The following is a 20,462-nucleotide window of genomic DNA, read 5'->3' as shown; positions in this document are numbered from 1 at the left end:
AATACACAGTTCCTCCAGCATTTTATGTGAATTTCTCTGGATGAAAACGTGGATAGGTAGGTTAGTAAGTTCACAGAGAATACAAAGATTGATGATGTTGTGGATAATGTAGAAGCTTGCCAAAGGATGCAGCAGGATATGCAGTACTGTGCAAAAGTAAAAAAGTTGCGTAAAGTGAAGATGCTTTCAAAAATAATGAAATAAAAAGTTTCTAAATATCAAGAAATTACTATAAAGGGCAGCAAACAGTAAAAAACTAAATCAAATCAATATTTGGTGGTGACCACCATTTGCCTTTAAAACTGCATTAATTCTCTTAAGTACACTGTTGTGCAGTTTTATAAGAAAATCGGCTGGTAGATTCTTTCAAGCGTCTTGGAGAACTTGTCACAGTTCTTCTTCTTTGTTTGTCTTGCTTGCTTCTGTCTCTCCAGGTAATCCCAAACAGCCTCGTTGATGTTGAGATCAGGGCTCTATGGAGTCCATACCATCAGTTGCAGAATTCCTTGTTCTTCTTTTCACTGAAGATAGTTCTTCATAACTTTAGCCATGTTTGAGGTCATGCTGCAGAATGAAGCTGGGACCAATCAGATGTCTCCCTGATGTTATTGTGACATGAATGAGAATATGCTTGTACTTTTCAAAATTGAGGATTCCATCAATTCTAACCAGATCACCGACTCCATTTGCCCCAAACCTGCAGGGAACCGCTGTAGTGCTTCACTGTGGGCTTCAGACACTCATCCATGTAGCACTCTCCAGCTCTTCTGCAGAAAAACCGCCTCCTGTTTGAGCCAAAAAATTGAAATTTTAACTCATCAGTCCAGAGCACTTGCTGCCATTGTTCAGCACCACAGTCTTTATGCTTTTGTGCGTAGGTGAGTCTCTTGGCTTTGTCCCCACTTCAGAGGAATTGGTTTTTAGCTGCGACTCTTACATGAAGACCACTTCTGACAAGACTTCTCCGGACTGTAGAGGGGTGTACTTGTACTCCAGTGGTTTCTGTGAGTTCAAAACTGATAGCAGTGCTGGATGACTTCTGATTTCAAAGGTACCCCAGTTTGATGAGTCCCTCATCTGCTGTACTTAGTTTCCGTGGCCAACCACTGCATTTCTGGACCCCAACCTTACGTGTGCTTCTTCCGAAGAGCTTGGACAGCACATCTTGAAACTCCCGTATGCTGCAAAATTTCTGCTTGGGGGAGACTTTGCTAATACAGAATGACCACCTTGTGTCTTGTTGCTATGCTCACTCTTTCCATGTCGTGAGAATTGATGATTTGAAGGTTAAACTGCCATATCCACCACACCCTCACCTTTCAGTTTGGTTGTCCTCCGCCCAGTTTGATTCCTTCTACACCCATTTCTGTTTCAGTTCAGCAGTGCAGTTCATCCAACTCATCATATCATTGATCACTAGCATCTGTTTATCTTTTTTTAAATCATGCTCTGGGTTACATATCTAGAAAGTAATCACGTTTTCATTTGAAAAGTCATCTATTACTTAAAATTTTACTTTCTTTAACAAAATACAAAAAATTCTCTGTAACATTTAATTTTTGGAAATCTAAAATTTGTTCTTTTCTACTGACACACTATTGCAGACAACAAAAAATAAACATCTAAAACAAAATTTATATAAAAAATCTAGGGCGCCTAAGACTTTTGCACAATACTGTAGAGCAGTTGCAATGGATGGAAAAACAGCAAATGGAATTTAATTCATCCAAGTGCGAAGTATTGTATGATGGGAGATCAAATATAAAAGGACAGTACACTGTTAATGGCAAGACCCTTAGCAATGTTAACAGGAGTCTAATCCATATCTCCCCAAAAGTGGTTTTGTCGGTTGATAGGGTAAGTAAAGCAGGCACAATGCCTTTACAAGGTATTGAGCTCAGGAATCAGAAAGTGTATGGAATTCTGGTTTGGCTCAATCTGGAGCCTGCATTCAATTCTACATGCCACATTACAGGAAGGAGGTGGAGGCTTTGGAGAGGACGTAGAAGAGGTTTACAGTATTCTGTATGGATAACTGGGCATGTGCAATAAGAAGGTGGACAAACCTGGGATGTTTTATTTGATGTGGTGGAGGCTGATCGGAGATCTGATAGAGCTTTATATGATCGAGGGACAAAGATAGATCAGTTAACCGGTAACTTTCAAGGAGCACCTAAATCCTTAATGTCAGGCATTCTCTTAAGCAGTACCTTGGTTTCAATGAAAATTTCATAGCAATTGCCTACACTATATCACATTATTGTATGAAAACATCCCGGCATACTTCAACAATGCATAAAATAAATTATGTCAACCAAATAATAACAATTTCAATTGATAGTGATATGTTGGTTAGGAAAGCTGTGGTTCAGGTCCAGGTCGATGGGACTAGGAAGAATAACAGTTCAGTGTGGACTAGATGGGCTGAAGGGCCTGTTTCTGCACTGTACTGTTCTATGACACGATGACTCATTAAATCTCAAGGTTAACAAAGATAAGATCAATGGCATCAGAACAGCTGAGGCCATTAGGACTGGGCAACCTTAACAGAGAAGCCAGTTAGAATGATGGCATTGCCATTAGCAATTCCCCTTGGGATCAAAGGTTACTAAGAATCTGAAGAGAGGTGCTGTACCTCAGTCTCAGAGACAAGAGATCATTTCAGAATTTGCTTTTATAATTTGCTTTCACAATGAGAAATCTGCCTCAGGACCAAAATCTGATTGCAGATATTCAAAGTTACAGGAAAGACGGCAGGAAGACCTTCAGAAGGACCACGCCCGGAATTTACCGAGGTATCCATTCTTTAATGGATGCTGTTCCTCACTATTGTGACTTCTGCTAAAATGGAAAAGTTTCCAACCTGCATTGGCTTCTCTCCATCGTGGCTGCTCCGTGAATCCAGAGAAGCTTTCCGAGGTGTACTTGAAGGTTCATCTGCCAAATCTAATGTCAATTTCTCAAATGACATGTCCCTGAAACAAGAGAAGCTCCATCAGTGGGTGATGATGTAGTCAGCTAGAACAGACATTGTTCTAAATACCATCACTGAATACTGAAGGTCACCCAAAGTCAGTCACTGTGCCATCTTCTTCCACACTATTTCTTTCCAAATACTTCTCCACTTTATAAAAAACAATTCTGCAGATTTCAATATGACAGAGAGGAGCTAATCACCATTGTCTATATTGGCTCTAGAAGCAATCCCATCAGTTCCACTTCCGTGCATATGTCCCTATAACCTGGTCTCTCTCACCTGCCCACTGACTCATCACTGACCAACAGCAATCAGTTAACCTACCACCACCATTCCTTTGGGAAGTGAGAGGGAGCCAGTGGAGCAGGGGGAAATCTATACACAACCTCCCCACCGGCAGCTCCAGAGATCAGGATCAAACCCGAATCACTGGAAACGTGCAGCAGTAACACTGATAGCAACACCACTACACCTCCTTTAAAGGCTGTTACCAACTTGTTCGTGGTAGGCGTGGCTTTTCATAAGATCGCCAAACTATATTACTTTTGACCATTTAGTTACAATTACATTTGATTCAGAAGCAGAATCAAAATTAGGCTTATTATCATGAAATAAATTATGAAATTTGTTGTTTTGTGGCAGCTGTACAGTGTAGACATAACAAATTACAATTTGAATTATAATACAAAATCCTATAAGTTACAATATTTCTTATTACTTCATTAAAGGTTTTTACTTGTGTGTTGTCACTCCCCAACCACCCTGCAACTTAATACTTCACTCCCTCCCAGATACAACACCCATCTTTCTCGTCTGTCGGATGCTACCTGACCTGCTGTTTTATGGCAGAAGATGCTACAAATATTTAGCAGCTCTGGCAGTATCTGTGAAGGATGAAACAGTTCATCTTTCAGCTTCTTAAAATCAAGAGCAGGAGGTCGCCATCTAGGCCTCCCGCTATGAGAAAATTGTTCCTCATCTCAGTCCATGGCCTCCCCTCAATCCGAGACTGTGACTAAGGGTTCAAGAGAAATCTGGTAGGGGGCAACTGAACCCTATAAGAATCCTGTACATTTTAAGGAACACTTCAGTTTTCTAAATTTCAGAGAATACTGGGCTGAAGTAGTTTAGTAAATCTTTCCAGATGCTAAGAATAAATTATTTAGGTAAGGAGCTCCAGGTGTAGTATCCCCAAGGCTGTGCCAAGAGAGGAACTGACCTGACGAAGGGTCTCGGCCTGAAACGTCAACTGTACCTCTTCCTAGAGATGCTGCCTGGCCTGCTGCGTTCACCAGCAACTTTGATGTGTGTTGTGAAATAGAATGGAAGGATTCTCAAGAGGAAAGAGACTCTACAAGCACATGAGGACCAATATCCAAAAAGATCATGAGCTACAGACCTGACAGAGAGGGGGAAATTGTGCAGCTGACACCCACACGCATTGATTCTTCAGCACTAACAAAGCCATCTATGACTCAACCACCCAAGGACAGACCACACTGCAGTCTTGCAGAGTTTATCAAAGACAAGCAAAGCAGTCAGCATCTCGATCAAGACTTTGCGATTTAAGTGTCCTTGATTCTATTCCACAGCACACCACCTGCCACAACATTGATTCTACACCAGCCAAGCAAGAAGTTGGAAATAGCATCCATTATCTCATAATAATAACAACACTGCCTCTGGAGGAGATGAAATCTCTGCTGAAGTAGTAAAATACAACAGAGAACTATTCTGATGTGAATTTTTGATCACATCTCCTTCTTCTAGGAAGTTGACAATGTCCCAGGAGTTCTTAGATGCAAGAAAAAGAAAATCCAACTACAATGGGTCTGCATACTGGCTGAGACACAAAAACCATTGCAAAGGTCCTACTCAACGGCCTCTTCTCTGGTACAAATCTCCGCCCTCAGCCACAGGACAGATTTTACCCACAAGATGAACGAGAGAAAATCTGCAGATGCTGGAAATCCAAGAAACACATTCAAGATGCTGGAGGAACTCAGTAGGCCAGGAACATCTATAGAAAAGAGTACAGTCGGTGTTTCAGGCTGAGACCCTTCATCAGGTCCAGATAAAGGGTCTCAGCCCGAAATGTTGACTGTACTCTTTTCCATAGGTACTCATTTTACTTCACCTCAGGAAAAGACCAGCTCAATTTCTCCCCATAACTAAATATCTCTAGGCAACATCCTGGTGAACTTCCTCTGCACTCTCTCTAGTACAGTTACATCCTTCCAATAGTGTGGCACACAAAACTCCAATCACTATCAAGGAGGAAGAAAGAGGGGCTGGAGATGAAAATGTGGAAACTGGACATCTTCAAGAGGATGGATAATCAGGAACCGAAACTCTTGGTGACTAAGAGCGATCCGAGGGTTTAACAAGGACAAAAAGGTTAGAGTGGAAAAAGTGGCAGAAGTTTCATCCGCGTGAGCTGCGAGACTGAGCAAAGCAGAAAACCAGCCCAAATTATTTAAATAGTCCACCAGCAAATTATGATGGGAAATCCAGCAGTGTATACACAAGGCAAAATAAACTTACCCAGGCATACTGTTGGATAGTGACTGCCGACCCTCGGAGACAGCAGCCATGTAAGATGAAGGACTGTACGTCCCAGTGGAGTTGACAGCAGGAAACGCTTTTCTCAACAACCGACCCCAAGTAGCAATGTTGATATTCATCTGAGGAGCTCGAAGGAAAGCCTTCCCTAAAACACAATACATTGGGTAGATGATTAGTAGGATTAGGGAAAACACGTATTGTTTATGACAAAGTACCCAGCAGTTCGGGACTTCATTCCAAAACACACCTACCAGTCTTACATTCAAAACTCTCAAACACTCCTCTGATACACATTTGTAAGTGATGAATCTTGTCAACAGCTTGGGAAAGCAGGTCAGGTTTGCTGATGACACTGAGAAGGGAGTAGAGTAAAACGGTAGGTGTGAGCAGTAAGCTACAAAGTGGCACTGATGAATTAGGGAATGGGCAAAACTAGAATTAAATGATGAAAAGTACGAAGTATCAAACTTCTAAATCTCTACCCGAAGTAGAATTCTTTCCCAGGGTAAAAAGGTTGACGTTGAACACTGGAGGTTATGGCTTTTAAGGGCAGAAGGGGAAAATTTAAAGATGTGTGGGGCAAGTTTTTTGACTTACACAGAGTGGTGGGTGCCTGGAATTAGCTGCTGGGATGGTGGTGGAAGTAGATATGATGGTGGTGTTCAAGAGGCTTTCAGATAGACATATGAGTATGCTGGGTAAGGAGACATGGATCATGTGAATTGAACTGAATTGAATTGACTTTATTTCTTATATCCTTCACATATGAGTAAAAATCTTTATGTTACGTCTCCATCTAAATGTGCAATCATAGTTATTTATAATAAATAGAACAGTCGATGTAATATAGTGAACACTCAAATCAGCATGAATTCATTAGTCTGATGGCCTGGTGGAAGAAGATGTCCCAGAGCCGGTTGGTCCTGGCTTTTATGCTGCAGTACTGTTTCCCAGATGGTAGCAGCTGGAATAGATTGTGGTTGGGATGGCTTGGGTCCCCAGTGATCCTTTTTTACACACCTGTCCTTGTAATGTCCTGAATTATAGGAAGTTCACAACTACAGATGCACTGTGCTGTCCGCACCACTCTCTGAAGAGTCCTGCGATTAAGGGAGGTACAGTTCCCATACCAGGCAGTGATGCAGCCAGACAGGATGCTCTCAATTGTGCCCCTGTAGAAAGTTCTTAGGATTTGGGGGCCCATACCAAACTTCTGAGGTGAAAGAGGTGTTATGTGTCTTTTTCACAACACAGCTGGTGTGCACAGACCACCTGAGACCCTCAGTGATGTGGATGCCAAGGAACTTGAAACTGTTCACCCTCTCAACCCCAGATCCATTGATGTCAATGGGAGTTAGTCCATCTCCATTCCTCCTGTAATCCACAACCAGCTCCTTTGTTTTTGCGCCTTTGAGGTTGTTTTCTTGATACCACTGTGTCAGAGAGATGACTCCTTCCCTGTAGGCCACCTCGTTATTGTTTGAGATAAGGCCAATCAATGTAGTATCGTCGGCAAATTTAATTAGCAGATTGGAGCTGTGCTTGGTGATACAGTCATGGGTATACAGGGAGTAAAGGAGGGGACTCAGTACGCAGCCCTAAGGGGCTCCTGTATTGACAGTCAGAGGGTTAGATGTGAGGGAGCCCACTCTTACAATCTGCTGGTGATCTGACAGGATTAATTTATTTTGGCATATGGGCAATACAGGCATAATGGACTGAAGGGCCTGTGCTTGAGTGGTACTTTTCTATGTTCCAGAATAATGGAAGAACCCTAAAATTAAAGATTCCAAGTTTAGAGATCGCAGTAAGCTAGTGGATGGGTATCACTTGCATTTATAAAGCAAATACTGCACAAAAGTGATGTCAGACAAAATGTGATTTCAAGTCACACATAGAACTATTAGGACCCATGACTAAAACATGACTCGGGCTCTTCGGAGGTGTAGCTATCACTATTACTGCTCAGAGCGTCAGAGTTTGGAGTTCAATTGGTACATTCCATCCCATGTGGGCGTGGGTTCCTCCCAAGATCCAAAGACATACCAGTTAGTAGGTCAATTGGTCATTGTAAATTGTCCCATGATTAAGCTACAGATAAAGGATAGCACAGCTCAGAGGGCCAGAAGGGCCTGTTCTGCACTGTATCTCTAAATTTTAAAAAATATCATTTTGAAGAGTATCTTAACACAAGAGAGAGAGCTAGAGAGAGTGGGTTTGAGCCAAGGGTATGGATAGCCATAAGGAACAATGATGAAAAGGCTGAAATGAGGATTCACAGGAAGCCACACCAGGAAGGAGATGTGGGATGTGAAGAAGAGCATCCACAGAGGACGATCATTCGAAAGTCAAGATCTCAATCCTAATGGAATGGCCTTTCTCTTACAAAGACGGGAGTAGAAATGAATGATAGGTATGTTATAGTTACATGAAGTTCTGCTTTGACTGCATCTGGAATATTGTGTCAATTCTAGGTCTGTAGTTCACAGGATATACAAGGAGTTCAAACAGGTTGGATTCTAGAGAGTTGGCAGAACTCCATCTCCTCTGGTGAAATCAAACAGAATATTCACTCCAAATGTTAAAATTAGAGCTTGACAATTCTAGAATGATGTTGAAGCTGGTGAGAACTTAGACAAAGATCAGGCCCGAGCAATCCCCTCTCTTGACTCTCCCAAATATAATCCATCAGGCCCAAAGACAAATCCTTCTAAATGTTCTTTAAAAAAACCAACACCTTCTCCACCTTTGATATCAATATACCCTGGAATACTGCTATGTCAGCATAGTACGTCATGATCTTGCTGTCCTCCAAGTTCTTCACCCTGGTGAATATCGATGTAAAGTATTCATTTAATACATCTACCACTCATGCATAAATTTCCTCTTTTGTCAATGAGTGGTCCCACTCAATTGTTTTTAATGTGCGTACAAGATGTCTTTTATTCTATTTAATCCACTCCTCAAGGACACTTCATGGCTCATTTGACCCTGCATTCTTTGCCTCCTGTTCTTGTTTCCTTTATATTCCTCACAGGCCCTGTCCAATTTCAGCTTCCTTGCCTTCATATATGCATCCTTTTTCTGACTAAATTTACAACATCTTAAAGATAGTTTACAGGATATCAAATGGAAAGGTCAGTAATATGAGTGAATTTGCTGTTGAAAGAAGGCCCTTGAGTCAGGGGAATTTGAATAAGTGACGCTGCAGATTGCAACATCGGAATGGCGAGCTGTTGGTCTCTCTCTCATCTGCTGCAGGAGCGATATCTATCTCTCCCTTGCTAGTGAGAGAGAGACAGCCTGTTTGACAGTAGTTTTTGATCGACTCTAGGTCATGGTCTCTGGGGGCTCTGCAATTGCTTGCATGGTGGGTGGTGGGGGGTTGATGCTTTTGCTAGAGCAAGGAGGGGAGGGGGAGAGTTGATGCCTTTTGCTGCTGCTTCTGCATGGGAGAGAGGACGGGTGTCTTTGTGGTTCTGATGTTTTCTGTCATTCATCCTTTGTTTTCCCCCCTCTGTTTCATGGACGTCTGTGTAGAGTAAGGATTTCAGGCTGTATGCTGTATACATTCTCTGATATCAAACTGAACCATTGAACCGGGTGATAGCAATTCAACAACTGCTGGAAAATGCTAACTCGCAGGCAAGAACTTAAAACTATCATCGAGAGTTTTGTTTTAAAGATAACTAACTGGAAATTGGAGATGCACTTTATTAAGATGTTACTCAATGATTAAAATTAATTATTCTTAAACCCTTTTGCACGGCAGTTTATCTGAATATGAGGTAGCATGAGAAAGGCAAAATAATTCTCAGATCTGCTCAGTTGAGAAGGTTTCACTCAGACAAAGTCAATCGGCTGAGAAACCAACTTTGAGTAGGGAAAAATCAAAGGGTGACCAGACAGACTCAAACTAGAACAAATTTGTTTTACCTTGCTGCTTGGAGAAGATCTTTTTCTGTCGTTGCAGTTTGGGTATTCGCTCAATCACCGGATTGGAGAATGTGACCTGCCAAATAACAATGAGTATCCGAGTTGAAAAGCTGCAACTGTTACGGTACAAGAAGAATCAGCCTTGTAAGCAACCGAGCACTGGAGCTGATCATTGCTGAATGGTGAAAGCCCATGGAAATATTAAAAATGTTACTGTTAGATAACGAACATAATCAGTGGCACAGAGGCAATGCCAGTAGATCCGATGCCTCACAGCTTCAACGACCTGGGTTTAATGTTGTCTTTGTTGAGCTTACCTGCTCTCCCTGTGACTGCGTAGTTTTCTCCTGGTTGCTCCATTTCCCTCCCACAACCCGAAGGTGAGGAAATTGGGGAGTTAATTAGACAAAAGAGATTCTACAACTGCTGCAAAATCTAAGCAACACCCACAAAATGCTGGAGGAGCTCAACAGGTCAGGCAGCATCTACGGAGGGAAATGAAGCGGCTGATGCTCAGGTGGAGATAATTCGTCAGCCTGAAACAAGGACAGTTCACTACTCTCCATCGACATTGCCTGACTGGCTGAGCTCCTCTAGTTAGTTAATTAGACACTGCATTGCTGTGAGCGTGTAGATGAATGGTAGAATCTGGGTGAGGCCAATGGGAATGTGGAGAGAATAAAATGGGTTGGAGTGGGATTAGTACTCAAATTGTGAGTATGTACTCAGTGGGCTGAAGGCGCTATGCTGTACCACTTGATAAATCTAGGAGGGCTACAGCAAAAGTGAATAGAAGTTATGCTTCAGCAATACAAAGCTGATTGTGAAGGGTGGATCATTAATAGAAGATTCTGCAGATGCTGGAAACCTTGAGCAATGCCCACAAAATGCTGGAGGAACTCGATAGGAGAAGGGGGTTGACAGGGAAAATAAATCGGCCATGATTGAACGCTAAAGCAGATTCGATGGGCCAAATATCCCAGTTCTGCTCCTATGTCTTCTGGTCTAATGTTCTAAATTTTAGAAACAGCCATGAACTGCAGAACGGGACTGTGCAGTAATTAACCCACTGCATAAGGTCCACACATACAACAGCTTCTAACAAAAATAAGACCCTGATACATCCATAGATGTTTCGGTCAACAATCTGTCCTTAGGACCAACTGGACATTGTGTTTCAATCTACAATGATACAAAGTAAGGAGGGGACAGAGGGCCTCATGGTAATGTATCAAGACAACAACCTCTTTCTTAACAACAGCAAAATGTAGGAGCTGGTCATCTTGACATCTCAGTACTCATGACAATAATAAAACAACTCCAATAATAATAATCAGCTGACCTGTATTAAAAGCAAGTTCAAGGTTTTCTAAATACAGTAATCCCTAATTTGCTCAGTATTTGCATCCCCGTTAATTTAAACTTTTTAAAACCCTGTCATATTCAAAAGTTATAATAAGCAAAATTAAATATGTTAATTATTTGAGCTACAGCAAGGATTTTCACTTTGGTATGAAAATTTCTTCATGTTCTTAGGTAATTTATTCATAATATTGAGACAAAAAACTGCAGATGCAGGAATCTGGAGAAAATAAACTGCTGGAGGAACTCCGTAGGTCAGGCAGCATCTGTAGTGAGATGGTCTACATTTCAGGTCAAGACATTGCTTTGAGACTAAGCTCATAGAGGGGAGATTATTAACACAAGGAGGTGAGAGGGACAGCTGAGGTGAGGAGTTGGTGGGTAATAGGTGAAACCACTTAACAAGGGAGAAGGTGAGAAATGTGTGGGGAGGGGACTGATGAAGTGAAGACAGAGGCTGGAGGATGAGTGGAGACACAAGCAATGTTCTCTCTAATCTGTTATGACCAGTATGCGCAAAAATCTTGTACTGTGTAATTTTTTGTCAAGTGACATGTGCGCACTGAATAGTTTCTTCAATAAAGACAGTATAAATCAGCCAGTTCTAAAATCTGCAGACAAACCAATTCAAACTCCACACTGCCAACACACTCCATATCAGAAACTGGAAAAGGAAACGTGATTGTGTACGATTGTGAATTATACTTAAACATGCCAACTAGGTAGAGGGTGACAACCTTTTGTGCACAGTTAAGCTCCTTTGTGCACTAGTAGCCAAAGATGTGTACACATGCACAGCTTAGAGGGATCATTGTACACAAGAGGCTGCAAGTGCAAGAATCAGCTAAGCGAGGAGGGTGATAAGATGAACTAGATGAGGGAGGGACGGTGGCCTGGTGGAACCAGTGGAAGAGGGATAAGAAATTGGGTATGAGGGGGGCTGGTAGGGTGAGTGGGGGGGGAGGGGAGGTTAGAGAATTTGAATGCTGCCTCTCCATGTACTGCCTGCCCGCTTTTGTACGCGTACCTGTATACACACGTACACCTTCTTGTACCAGCCATCTCCTCTCAACATCCTCAGTCTTGTGCAGGAACCCAAAAGATGGACAATCCATCTGGCTCCACATATGGTGCTCGACCCCCCAGTTCCTCCAGCAGTTTTCTTTATTATTTTGTTTTATTTTAGAGATACAGCGTAGAATGGGCTTTACTGGCCCACCTAGCTATGTCACCCAGCAACCCACCGATTTAACCTTAGCCTAATGAGAGGACAATCCACAATACCAATCCATTTATTAACCAGAGCATCTTTGAACTGTGGGAGGAAACCGGTGCACCCCGAGGAAATCCTCGCACTCGGGAAAAAATATATAAACTTTCTTACAGAGGACGCCAGAAAAAAGTCCAAACTCCGATGTCTTAAGCTGTATTAGGGTTGTGATAACATTCACAATTTCAATGATTACTGCAATCTTTGACTTTTTAAAAAATTTTAACAGTCTTTTGAGTACCGTTGAATGTCAAGTGTATGTAGAAATAGTGTCTGTCATTTTATCTCAGTGGTTTCACGCACTAGTCCTGTTCTACCTCACCATTGCTTGGGGCACGCAGAACCTTGCTGACTGGACCCTGAAGGTAAACATTCAGCAAATTCCTTAATGATAAGTATAAGATAAGGGTGAGGTAAATGCATACATCTCAGCAATTAGTGTAGGTGGCGAGTCTCAGCTCAGCTGAATCCAAGCCAATGTAAATGCTGCAAAATTTGGAGAACATGCCTTCTGAAAACAGAACATAATGACCTGAAGTCAATAGGTCATCTCCCTTGGCTGGAGCACCCAGTCTTATTTACCTTTCCTGATTCACAGTGTCAGCAAGAAAACAGGATAATTACAAATGTCTCTCTGTCACTGCCATCCACTTCTGTGCAAGCCTCTTCTGCTTAACATTCCCTCATCCTCTTGCCCACCCACTGACTCGTTTGCAAGGTGATGAACGTGCCACCAGACGTACCTCGGTCAGCAGCACCCCTTGAGGCTCCAAATCCAAATGAATTTCATGCCGCTGATTATCCAGGAAATCTTCCAGCTTGAGGTACTTCAATGCACAGAGAGAGCGCCAATCCCGCCAGTACACACTGATCTCCAATTCCCGAGACTGAAATTTAAGAAAGGGGGATTATAATGAACACTTCCACATGTCACCATTGTTTAACACGCTCTATTGGTGGCAAAAAGGTAGAAAAGTTTTCCATAATAACGCAACAGGTCTTCTTAAATATTAGTAATCGGTATGCATCTTAGACATGGCTTAATGAGACAGTAAGGTTTGAAAACAAACTAACAACAGCCTTTTATATTCTTATTTTATACTGTTATGATAGTGAAGGGTGATACAAATGTATGAAAGCTGTAATTGCGTGAAGTATAATTATATCAACCAAAGTAATGGATTGCAGTTAATTGGGACTCACCGGGACCAGTACACTTTGGCCCAATTAAGCAGCTGCCCCAGTTAGCCAGTTTCAAGGAAATACTTAAAAAGGGATATAAAAGAAAAACTACTGTTTAACTGAGTAACAAATTATGTATTGAAATGAAATACAGAATAAACTAAAACACTAGCAATATTAGTACAGTGCTATAAAACCTAGGATGGTGTAGTGGAGATATGTCTTAACCAAAGGAGGTGCAAGGTGCTCCTTCCTTCTGCTGGCCTACGGGGTCACCCTTGAGCAAAGTGCGGCACCTATTCAGTACCCCCCCCACCCCCCCCCCCCGATCAGGATCACGTGAAACCCATGGGAGCAGGTGGCAGATAGTCATATAAGCAGCTGGTGGATATTACAAACCCTGGTTATGCGACCACTGACACCAGGCAGACAACCTCTGAAGAATGTTTGGGATCACCCAACTTGTAAAGACACTGCCCAGAAGATAGTGGCAAAGCACTTCTGCAGACAAATCTGTCAAGAACAATCATTGTCACCGGGAGAAATTCATCCAGAATTGCCTGTAAATTAACAAAATCAGCTGACGCCTTGTGCAGGCAATGGACTGCTTTCATACAGGGTTTTCAACACTTCCTTCCTTCAATTTTCATTTTCATTGTAACATTCAAGATGATTGTCAATACCTTCAAATTTTTCAGAGTTCCTAACTTGCTGAAGTAGTGAAATAGTTTCATTTTCACTCCTGCCATTCCTGGCATCTCCAAGCCTGAATGCTTGAAACACAGTGAGCAAAACACAGTTCTGAATTGTCTTATTGATTCCCCTCATCTCTCTAGTTTACCTTCTCAGCTTCCTTTCCATAATCTTACAATTCCTTTTCATAAATTAACGTGCACCCATCTTATTACTAGACACTCATCAATAATTAAATCCCTGTTTCTCTGGGACATTACCCCATTACAAGCAGCTTCAAGAATCTTTCTGTAATAATTCTATTCTAGTTTGTTGTCCTTAGGATTCTTAATGCTCAATGCAAGGATTTGTTACTTTCAGTTGGCATCGTTTACGTGGTTACCTGGACTAGGTCAGCACAGAACTTATCCTACTTCATTGGTTCAACAAAGAGTTTGTTATTTCCTTCTGTTCTGTGTCATCTTGCACATATTGACTTTCCCAATCACAAATGCTCTGCAGATCTCTTGACTCCTTCATAATTGATAAAGTCTTCAACAAAACAGTTTCAAACTCCAAACACGAGGAAATCTGCAGATGCTGGAATTTTAAGCAACGCATACAAAAAATGCTGGTGAACGCAGCAGGCCAGGCAGCATCTATAGGAAGAGGTACGGTCGACGTTTCGGGCCGAGACCCTTCGTCAGGACTGGCCCGAAATGTCGACTGTACCTCTTCCTATAGATGCTGCCTGGCCTGCTGCGTTCACCAGCATTTTTTGTGTGTGTTGCTTCAAACTCCAATCCTTAGTAGAAATAAAAAGCAGAAAGGTGCCCAACCATTGATCTTTAAGGCTCACCAACAAGGAATTTCATTCTAGTTCCCCACCAACTCTGTGCCCCATCTATTTGTCTTCTATACAAAGAGAAATGGTCTTCCTGTTCATCCTGAGTCAGCCTCTCATTTTTTTAAAATCAGACCTCAATGAAATCCCCTTTCAGGGATCTGTGAACATCAAGATGTGTTCACGAATTATAGATAAATTATATGTATAAACATTATTATTTGATCTGGTCATGACGAAAGATCCTTTTACTTCATCTTCAGTTAGATCTGCTACACACTTATCTCATCAAAGAATTACTTAGAGACACACAGGACAGAAACAGGCCTTTGTCCCACCAAGTCGATGTCACCCACTACCAACTCACATTTATCCTATTTAAGACACTATATGCATTCCTTCTCTGTCAGTGATTTAAGTAGTTGTCTAGCTGCTTCGTAAATATCATGATGGTCTGCCTTCATCACCTCTTCGGGAAGCATTTACCATATTCCAGCCACCCTATATATGTAATAATTCCACCTCAGATTCTCTCCAAACCTCCTCCCTCTCGCTTTAAACCCAAGCTATCTTGTCTTTGACACCAACATCATGGAGAAGAGGTTTTTACTGTCTCTCTCCCTCCCGATCGGATCTCAGCCTCCTCCACTCCAAGGAAAACAAGCTCAACCAATGTAGCCTTTCCTTCGACACTGAAATGCTCCATTCCACATAGCATGCCTGCACCCTCTCCAGCACAGTCACATCCTCCCCTTCAATGGGGAATTAAAAACAATAAAACCCATTCCCTTCACTCACACGTTCCAACTCCACCGTGAAATTCTGATTCCATGACTGTTCACCTATCGACTTCCATGCAGTCTGGCCAACAACTATGTTGTCGAGCTTCAGGACAGCACTCACTTCATCTGGAGAGAAAGGAACATTGCAGTATGAAGATTATTACAATAATTATCCAATTGTAGTAAAACATCAACGGTGAATCCTACTCTGTCCTCGGACACATCTTCCTTCACAGCTCTTGGATCTCCTCTTTGTCATACACTAGCTGTGTTTGTTATGCATTTTGGGACTGAAGCAAACCATCTTCTACATGTAGTACTCCATCACGCACTCTACAGAAGGCTGGAGAAAATACAACACTGTGAATTGTAGAATACTTTTAACATGCTCTGTCCAAGTGAAACTGCACCATTCCAACCAGGAAGCAGTAATCCAGCTGGGGAGAGTGAATATTTCAGAGTCCATTTTCGAAAGAGGGAATAACACTAGAAAGCACATGTTTGTCATTATTTACTGGACGGGCACAGAGACCACAGGAAATGGCAGCAGTTGTTGTTCATATCTAACTGCCCCTAAATCAAAATTATATTTCCTCAAACTATTAGCAATATCTGCTTTCCCCTTCACCTCACGTACTTGTCTACCTTCCCTTTAAATGCATCTGCATTAATGGCAACAACCATGGGAGAGAAATACAAATTCACACTCAGCGATTCAGGAACAGCTGCTTCCCCTCTGCCATCCGATTCCTAAATGGACTTTGAAGCTTTTGACACTACCTCACTTTTTTAAATTTATAGTATTTCTGTTTTTGCATATTTTTTAACAATCTATTCAATACACGTAATTGATTTACTTGTTTATTATGTTTTTTTCTCTCTCTCTCTGCTAGATTATGTATTGCATTCAACTGCTGCTGCTAAGTTAACAAATTTCACGTCACATGCCGGTGATAATAGACCTGATTCTGATTCTCACCCCTCTTCAGATAAAATGTCTCTGCACTAAAAATTCTGCTTGATTTCCAAGGTACTATTTTACCTGGTTGGCCTCTAGCCTCATCCGCACTAGTGGAAATGTCCTCTTTGTACTCACTCTCTCAAAACCTTACAGGACCTTTGTTGAATTACAAAGGCAACCTGTGGCAATATTAGTCCCAGAGCTCTACTCCTTGTGGGACACCACCCTGCATGATGGTTCATTGGGAACACTTCAGGATCAGAGTCAGGCTTAATATCACCGGCATATGTCATGAAATTTGTTAACTTTGTGGCAGCAGTCCAATGCAATACATGACAAAAGGAAAAAAAATTATTAAAGTATATACATTAAATATTTAAATTAAATAAGTAGAGCATACACTAGGAAATAAAAAAGTAGTGATGTAGTGTTCATGAGCTCAATGTCCTTTCCCTAGAAGCTATTCCTGAATCACTGAGTTGTGTGCCTTCAGGATTCTGTACCTCCTTCCTGATTAGCAATGAGAAGAGGGCATGGCCTTGGTGATGGGTGTCCTTAACGATAGATGCCACCTCTCTTTGGCATTGCTCCTTGCGGATGTCCTGGGTACTATGGAGGCTAGTGCCCTTGACGCAGGCAGTTTCTACTCAAACTTTGGAACAGAACTTTAAACCTTTGCCTCGAGGTGCTCAACTATCCTCTAATGGGACGAAATTTCCTCTGCTTAATCCATAATCTTCACACCTTGAATAAATGCTGCCTTTCTTTCTAAAGGCTGCCATTACAGTCACCACAGTCCTCTACTGCAATGGATGTCCCATGACTACCCAGATCCTTTCTCCTTGTTCCTCTGCCCGTTTTGCTCTGAAAGAAAAATGTCCTCTTTCTTCCTGAACGGTGGCTTCGCTCGTGAATAGTGGACAGAGCCCAACCACATCTCACCTATTTATCACACTAACTCCTGCTCCTCCTGGGTACAGCCAGAACAAAATTCTTCTGGCCCTCACCTTCCACTCCACCAGGCTTATGCTTTGCAATTTTCTCAGCCCTAACGAGTTTCCATCATCAGAGCTTTTTGAAGGAATCTATTCCTGGTCCACTCCATTTTCATCCACCACCCAAGGGACACAACAATCTTCCCACCCAAAGTGGCGATTAATGGGCATTTCTTCCAATCAGTGTTCACAGCATGCTTATAAAAAAGTATCCACCCCCCTTGGAAGTTTTCATGTTTGATTGTTTTAGAGAAATTCTGGAGGAAAACCCAATGCAGTCTGCAAGAAAACTGTAACTTGGAAGAAGATTATTTGTTCTCTAGCAAGACAATGACCCCAAGCATTAAACCAAAGCTATACAGGAATTGCTGCCAAAAAGTACATCTACTAAATACTGACTCGAAGAGGGTGAATACTTACGCAATCAATTATTTTCTGTTTTATATTTGTAATTAGTTTAGATTACTTTGACACGAAGAGTCTTTTTCTGTTGATCACTGTCAAAAAAGTCGAATTAAATCCACTCCGATTCAATGTTGTAAAACAATAAAATATGAAAACTTCCAAGGGGAGGTGTGAATACTTTTTAATGGCACTGTATGAGAGTGATGATAAACCTGATTCTGATATGGGTCTCTTTTGTAGACTGAGAGTGGGAAGGAGGCAGGGAGAAGGGAATCATAGCTGGGAAAAGGGGAGAGTGAGAAGCACCAGAGAGACATTCTGTAATGATCAATAAGCCAATTCTTTGGAATCACATGATCTTGTCTGGTATCTCACAGCTGGGTGTGTCAGTACCTGTGCCACCCTCTGCCCTTGGCATTCCTTCTCTGCCACCTGTCCCACACCCTTCCCATTGCACTTCACCCTCACCCTTCCCAACATCAACTCCCGACAGATTTACAAACTCATTCCTCGCTCCATGTTGACAAATACAGTACTGTACAAAAGTCTTAGACACGTATATTATAGCAAGGGTGCCCAAGATGTTTGCACAGTACCATATATATTCTCAAAAAAACTGGAGGACACATCTGGAAAAAATACAGAACACGTGTCACAATGAAGTCACAACTATGGGTCTAATGTTTTTTTTGGATCTTCAGCCTGAAATGTTAACTCTGCTTTTCCTTCTGCAGATGATGTCTGACTTGGCCGTATTTCCCAAACCTAGTATTTTTAATTTATTAAGGGCAGATTGCTATCTAATATACTGATAGATTCAACAGGACAAAGTTCCCTTCAAAAAATGACATGGGGGGACAATTTGTAAACCTAGAGGTCAAGAATTTGTTTAGTACACTCACTGGATAAGTCTTCGGTTTTGATTAAGTAGCGACCGCTCCCACTGCCACTCCTTCCGTATAGACCTCGGCTGGTCCTGCTCATGAAAGAATTCCGACTTTCACTGGGACTATATGCTGGCAGAAGTATGCCAGACCCTCTAGAACGACCTGGAACAGACTCCAAAAGACCCGTGCAACCTACAATTCGGACCTCCAACGTGCCTGCAATAAACACACAGTAAACAGCAAAGTGCTGAGAGATGTTCTCTCAGTGCATCTACCACAATTAAAAATGGACAATTCTTAATTACTTACCCAATCTTTTTTTCAGTCCTGTGAACGGCCTTTACAAATCAACTTACATTACCACAATGAAACTGCTTGGTGCAAATTTCTACAGTAGCCCACAATTGAGAGTACCTTCTGAGTCGACTAGCATAAATGTTATAACTCAGGCATAGGCCCTTGGACCTGAAATGTTTACTGCCTGAACTGTCCATATTTCCTTACCATTGAGTTTTTGCTGGCTGCTTAATCCATTCCATCACTGCAACCTTATTACGTTCCCATCCACCTCGCTTTGATTCTATTGCATGTGGCAAGAGCAAACCACATCTTTGGGATGTGCGAGGAAAGCCAATCAGCCACAGGGAAAATGTGCAGACACCACTTGAAGGTCAAGTTGGAGCCTTGGTGTCTAAGCACGACCTGTGGCACCAATGAGATGCCTCCAAGGGTTTGCAGCATTTCCATTTTTTAAATATTTCCAGTACTTGTATTTCATTAGCATTTTCATTTTCTGAATCAATCACTTCTCCACAAGGGAGCATCTCAACTCATTCAGAAACAAGAATATTTCGAGGACTGATTCTTCCATGTCACTTTCGTTTACCCTTGTCAGTACGGATCTTACCATTATCACAGTGCATTCAAACTAAAGAACAAAGTCAAATTAATTGACATAAATCAAGGGAAAGGAATCAGGAAAGTGAGGGTTTTTTTAAACAGATATGTATTATTGATCGAGGTGGGAGCATCAGGAAAAATTTCCATATTTATAAAGGATAAAATGCTTAACATGTGATAAGATAGTGATGATTACAAGAAACACGGACTGTCTTGCAAGGTGGACAGAAAGAAACAGGATGAAACACTTTGGAGTAAGGAGACTGCAGTATGTCAACAACTGACTCGGTTGTTCAGGGTGTAAAGAAATAGACAAACCTGAGTGTAGTCATAGAGACATAGAAAAGTATAGCACATAAACAAGCCCTTCTGCTCATCTCGTCTGTGCCGAGCTATTTAATCTGCCTACTCCCACTGACCTGCAACCTGGACCATAGCCCCGCATAACCCTATCATCCATGTAGCTATCCAAACTTCTCTTGAACGTTGAAATTGAGCTGGCTTGCACTACTTGCTCTGGCAGCTATTCCACACTCTCATAATCCTCTGAATGAAGTAGTTTCCCCTCATGTTCTCCTTCAACTTTTCACCTTTCACCTTTAACTCATGATTCTAGTTAAAGTCCCACCCAACCCCAGTGGAAAAAGCCTGCCTGCATTTTACCCTATCTATACCCCTCATAATTTTGAATACCTCTATCTAATCATCTCTCATCTTCTACTAC

General features: G+C 41.8%; 1 protein-coding gene across 1 annotated transcript in view; it reads right to left on the bottom strand.

Moving 5' to 3' along the window:
* The window catches only part of pkn1a (protein kinase N1a), a 158,076-nt gene that overhangs the window by 61,424 nt on the left and 76,190 nt on the right, over window positions 1–20,462 (bottom strand). The window contains exons 7-12 of the mRNA XM_063035930.1: window positions 18,854–19,054; window positions 15,607–15,716; window positions 12,854–12,997; window positions 9,479–9,554; window positions 5,522–5,687; window positions 2,864–2,975 (exon numbers count right to left, since the gene is read on the bottom strand). Coding sequence (XP_062892000.1) covers window positions 2,864–2,975; window positions 5,522–5,687; window positions 9,479–9,554; window positions 12,854–12,997; window positions 15,607–15,716; window positions 18,854–19,054 — 809 coding nt within the window. The remainder of the gene's footprint in view (window positions 1–2,863; window positions 2,976–5,521; window positions 5,688–9,478; window positions 9,555–12,853; window positions 12,998–15,606; window positions 15,717–18,853; window positions 19,055–20,462) is intronic.

Source organism: Mobula hypostoma, chromosome 29 (genome assembly GCF_963921235.1).
Source record: "Mobula hypostoma chromosome 29, sMobHyp1.1, whole genome shotgun sequence".
In the NCBI taxonomy this organism is placed as follows: domain Eukaryota; kingdom Metazoa; phylum Chordata; class Chondrichthyes; order Myliobatiformes; family Myliobatidae; genus Mobula; species Mobula hypostoma.
The sequence above is the reverse complement of the archived record's forward strand: the minus strand, read 5'-3'. Positions and strand labels throughout refer to the sequence as shown.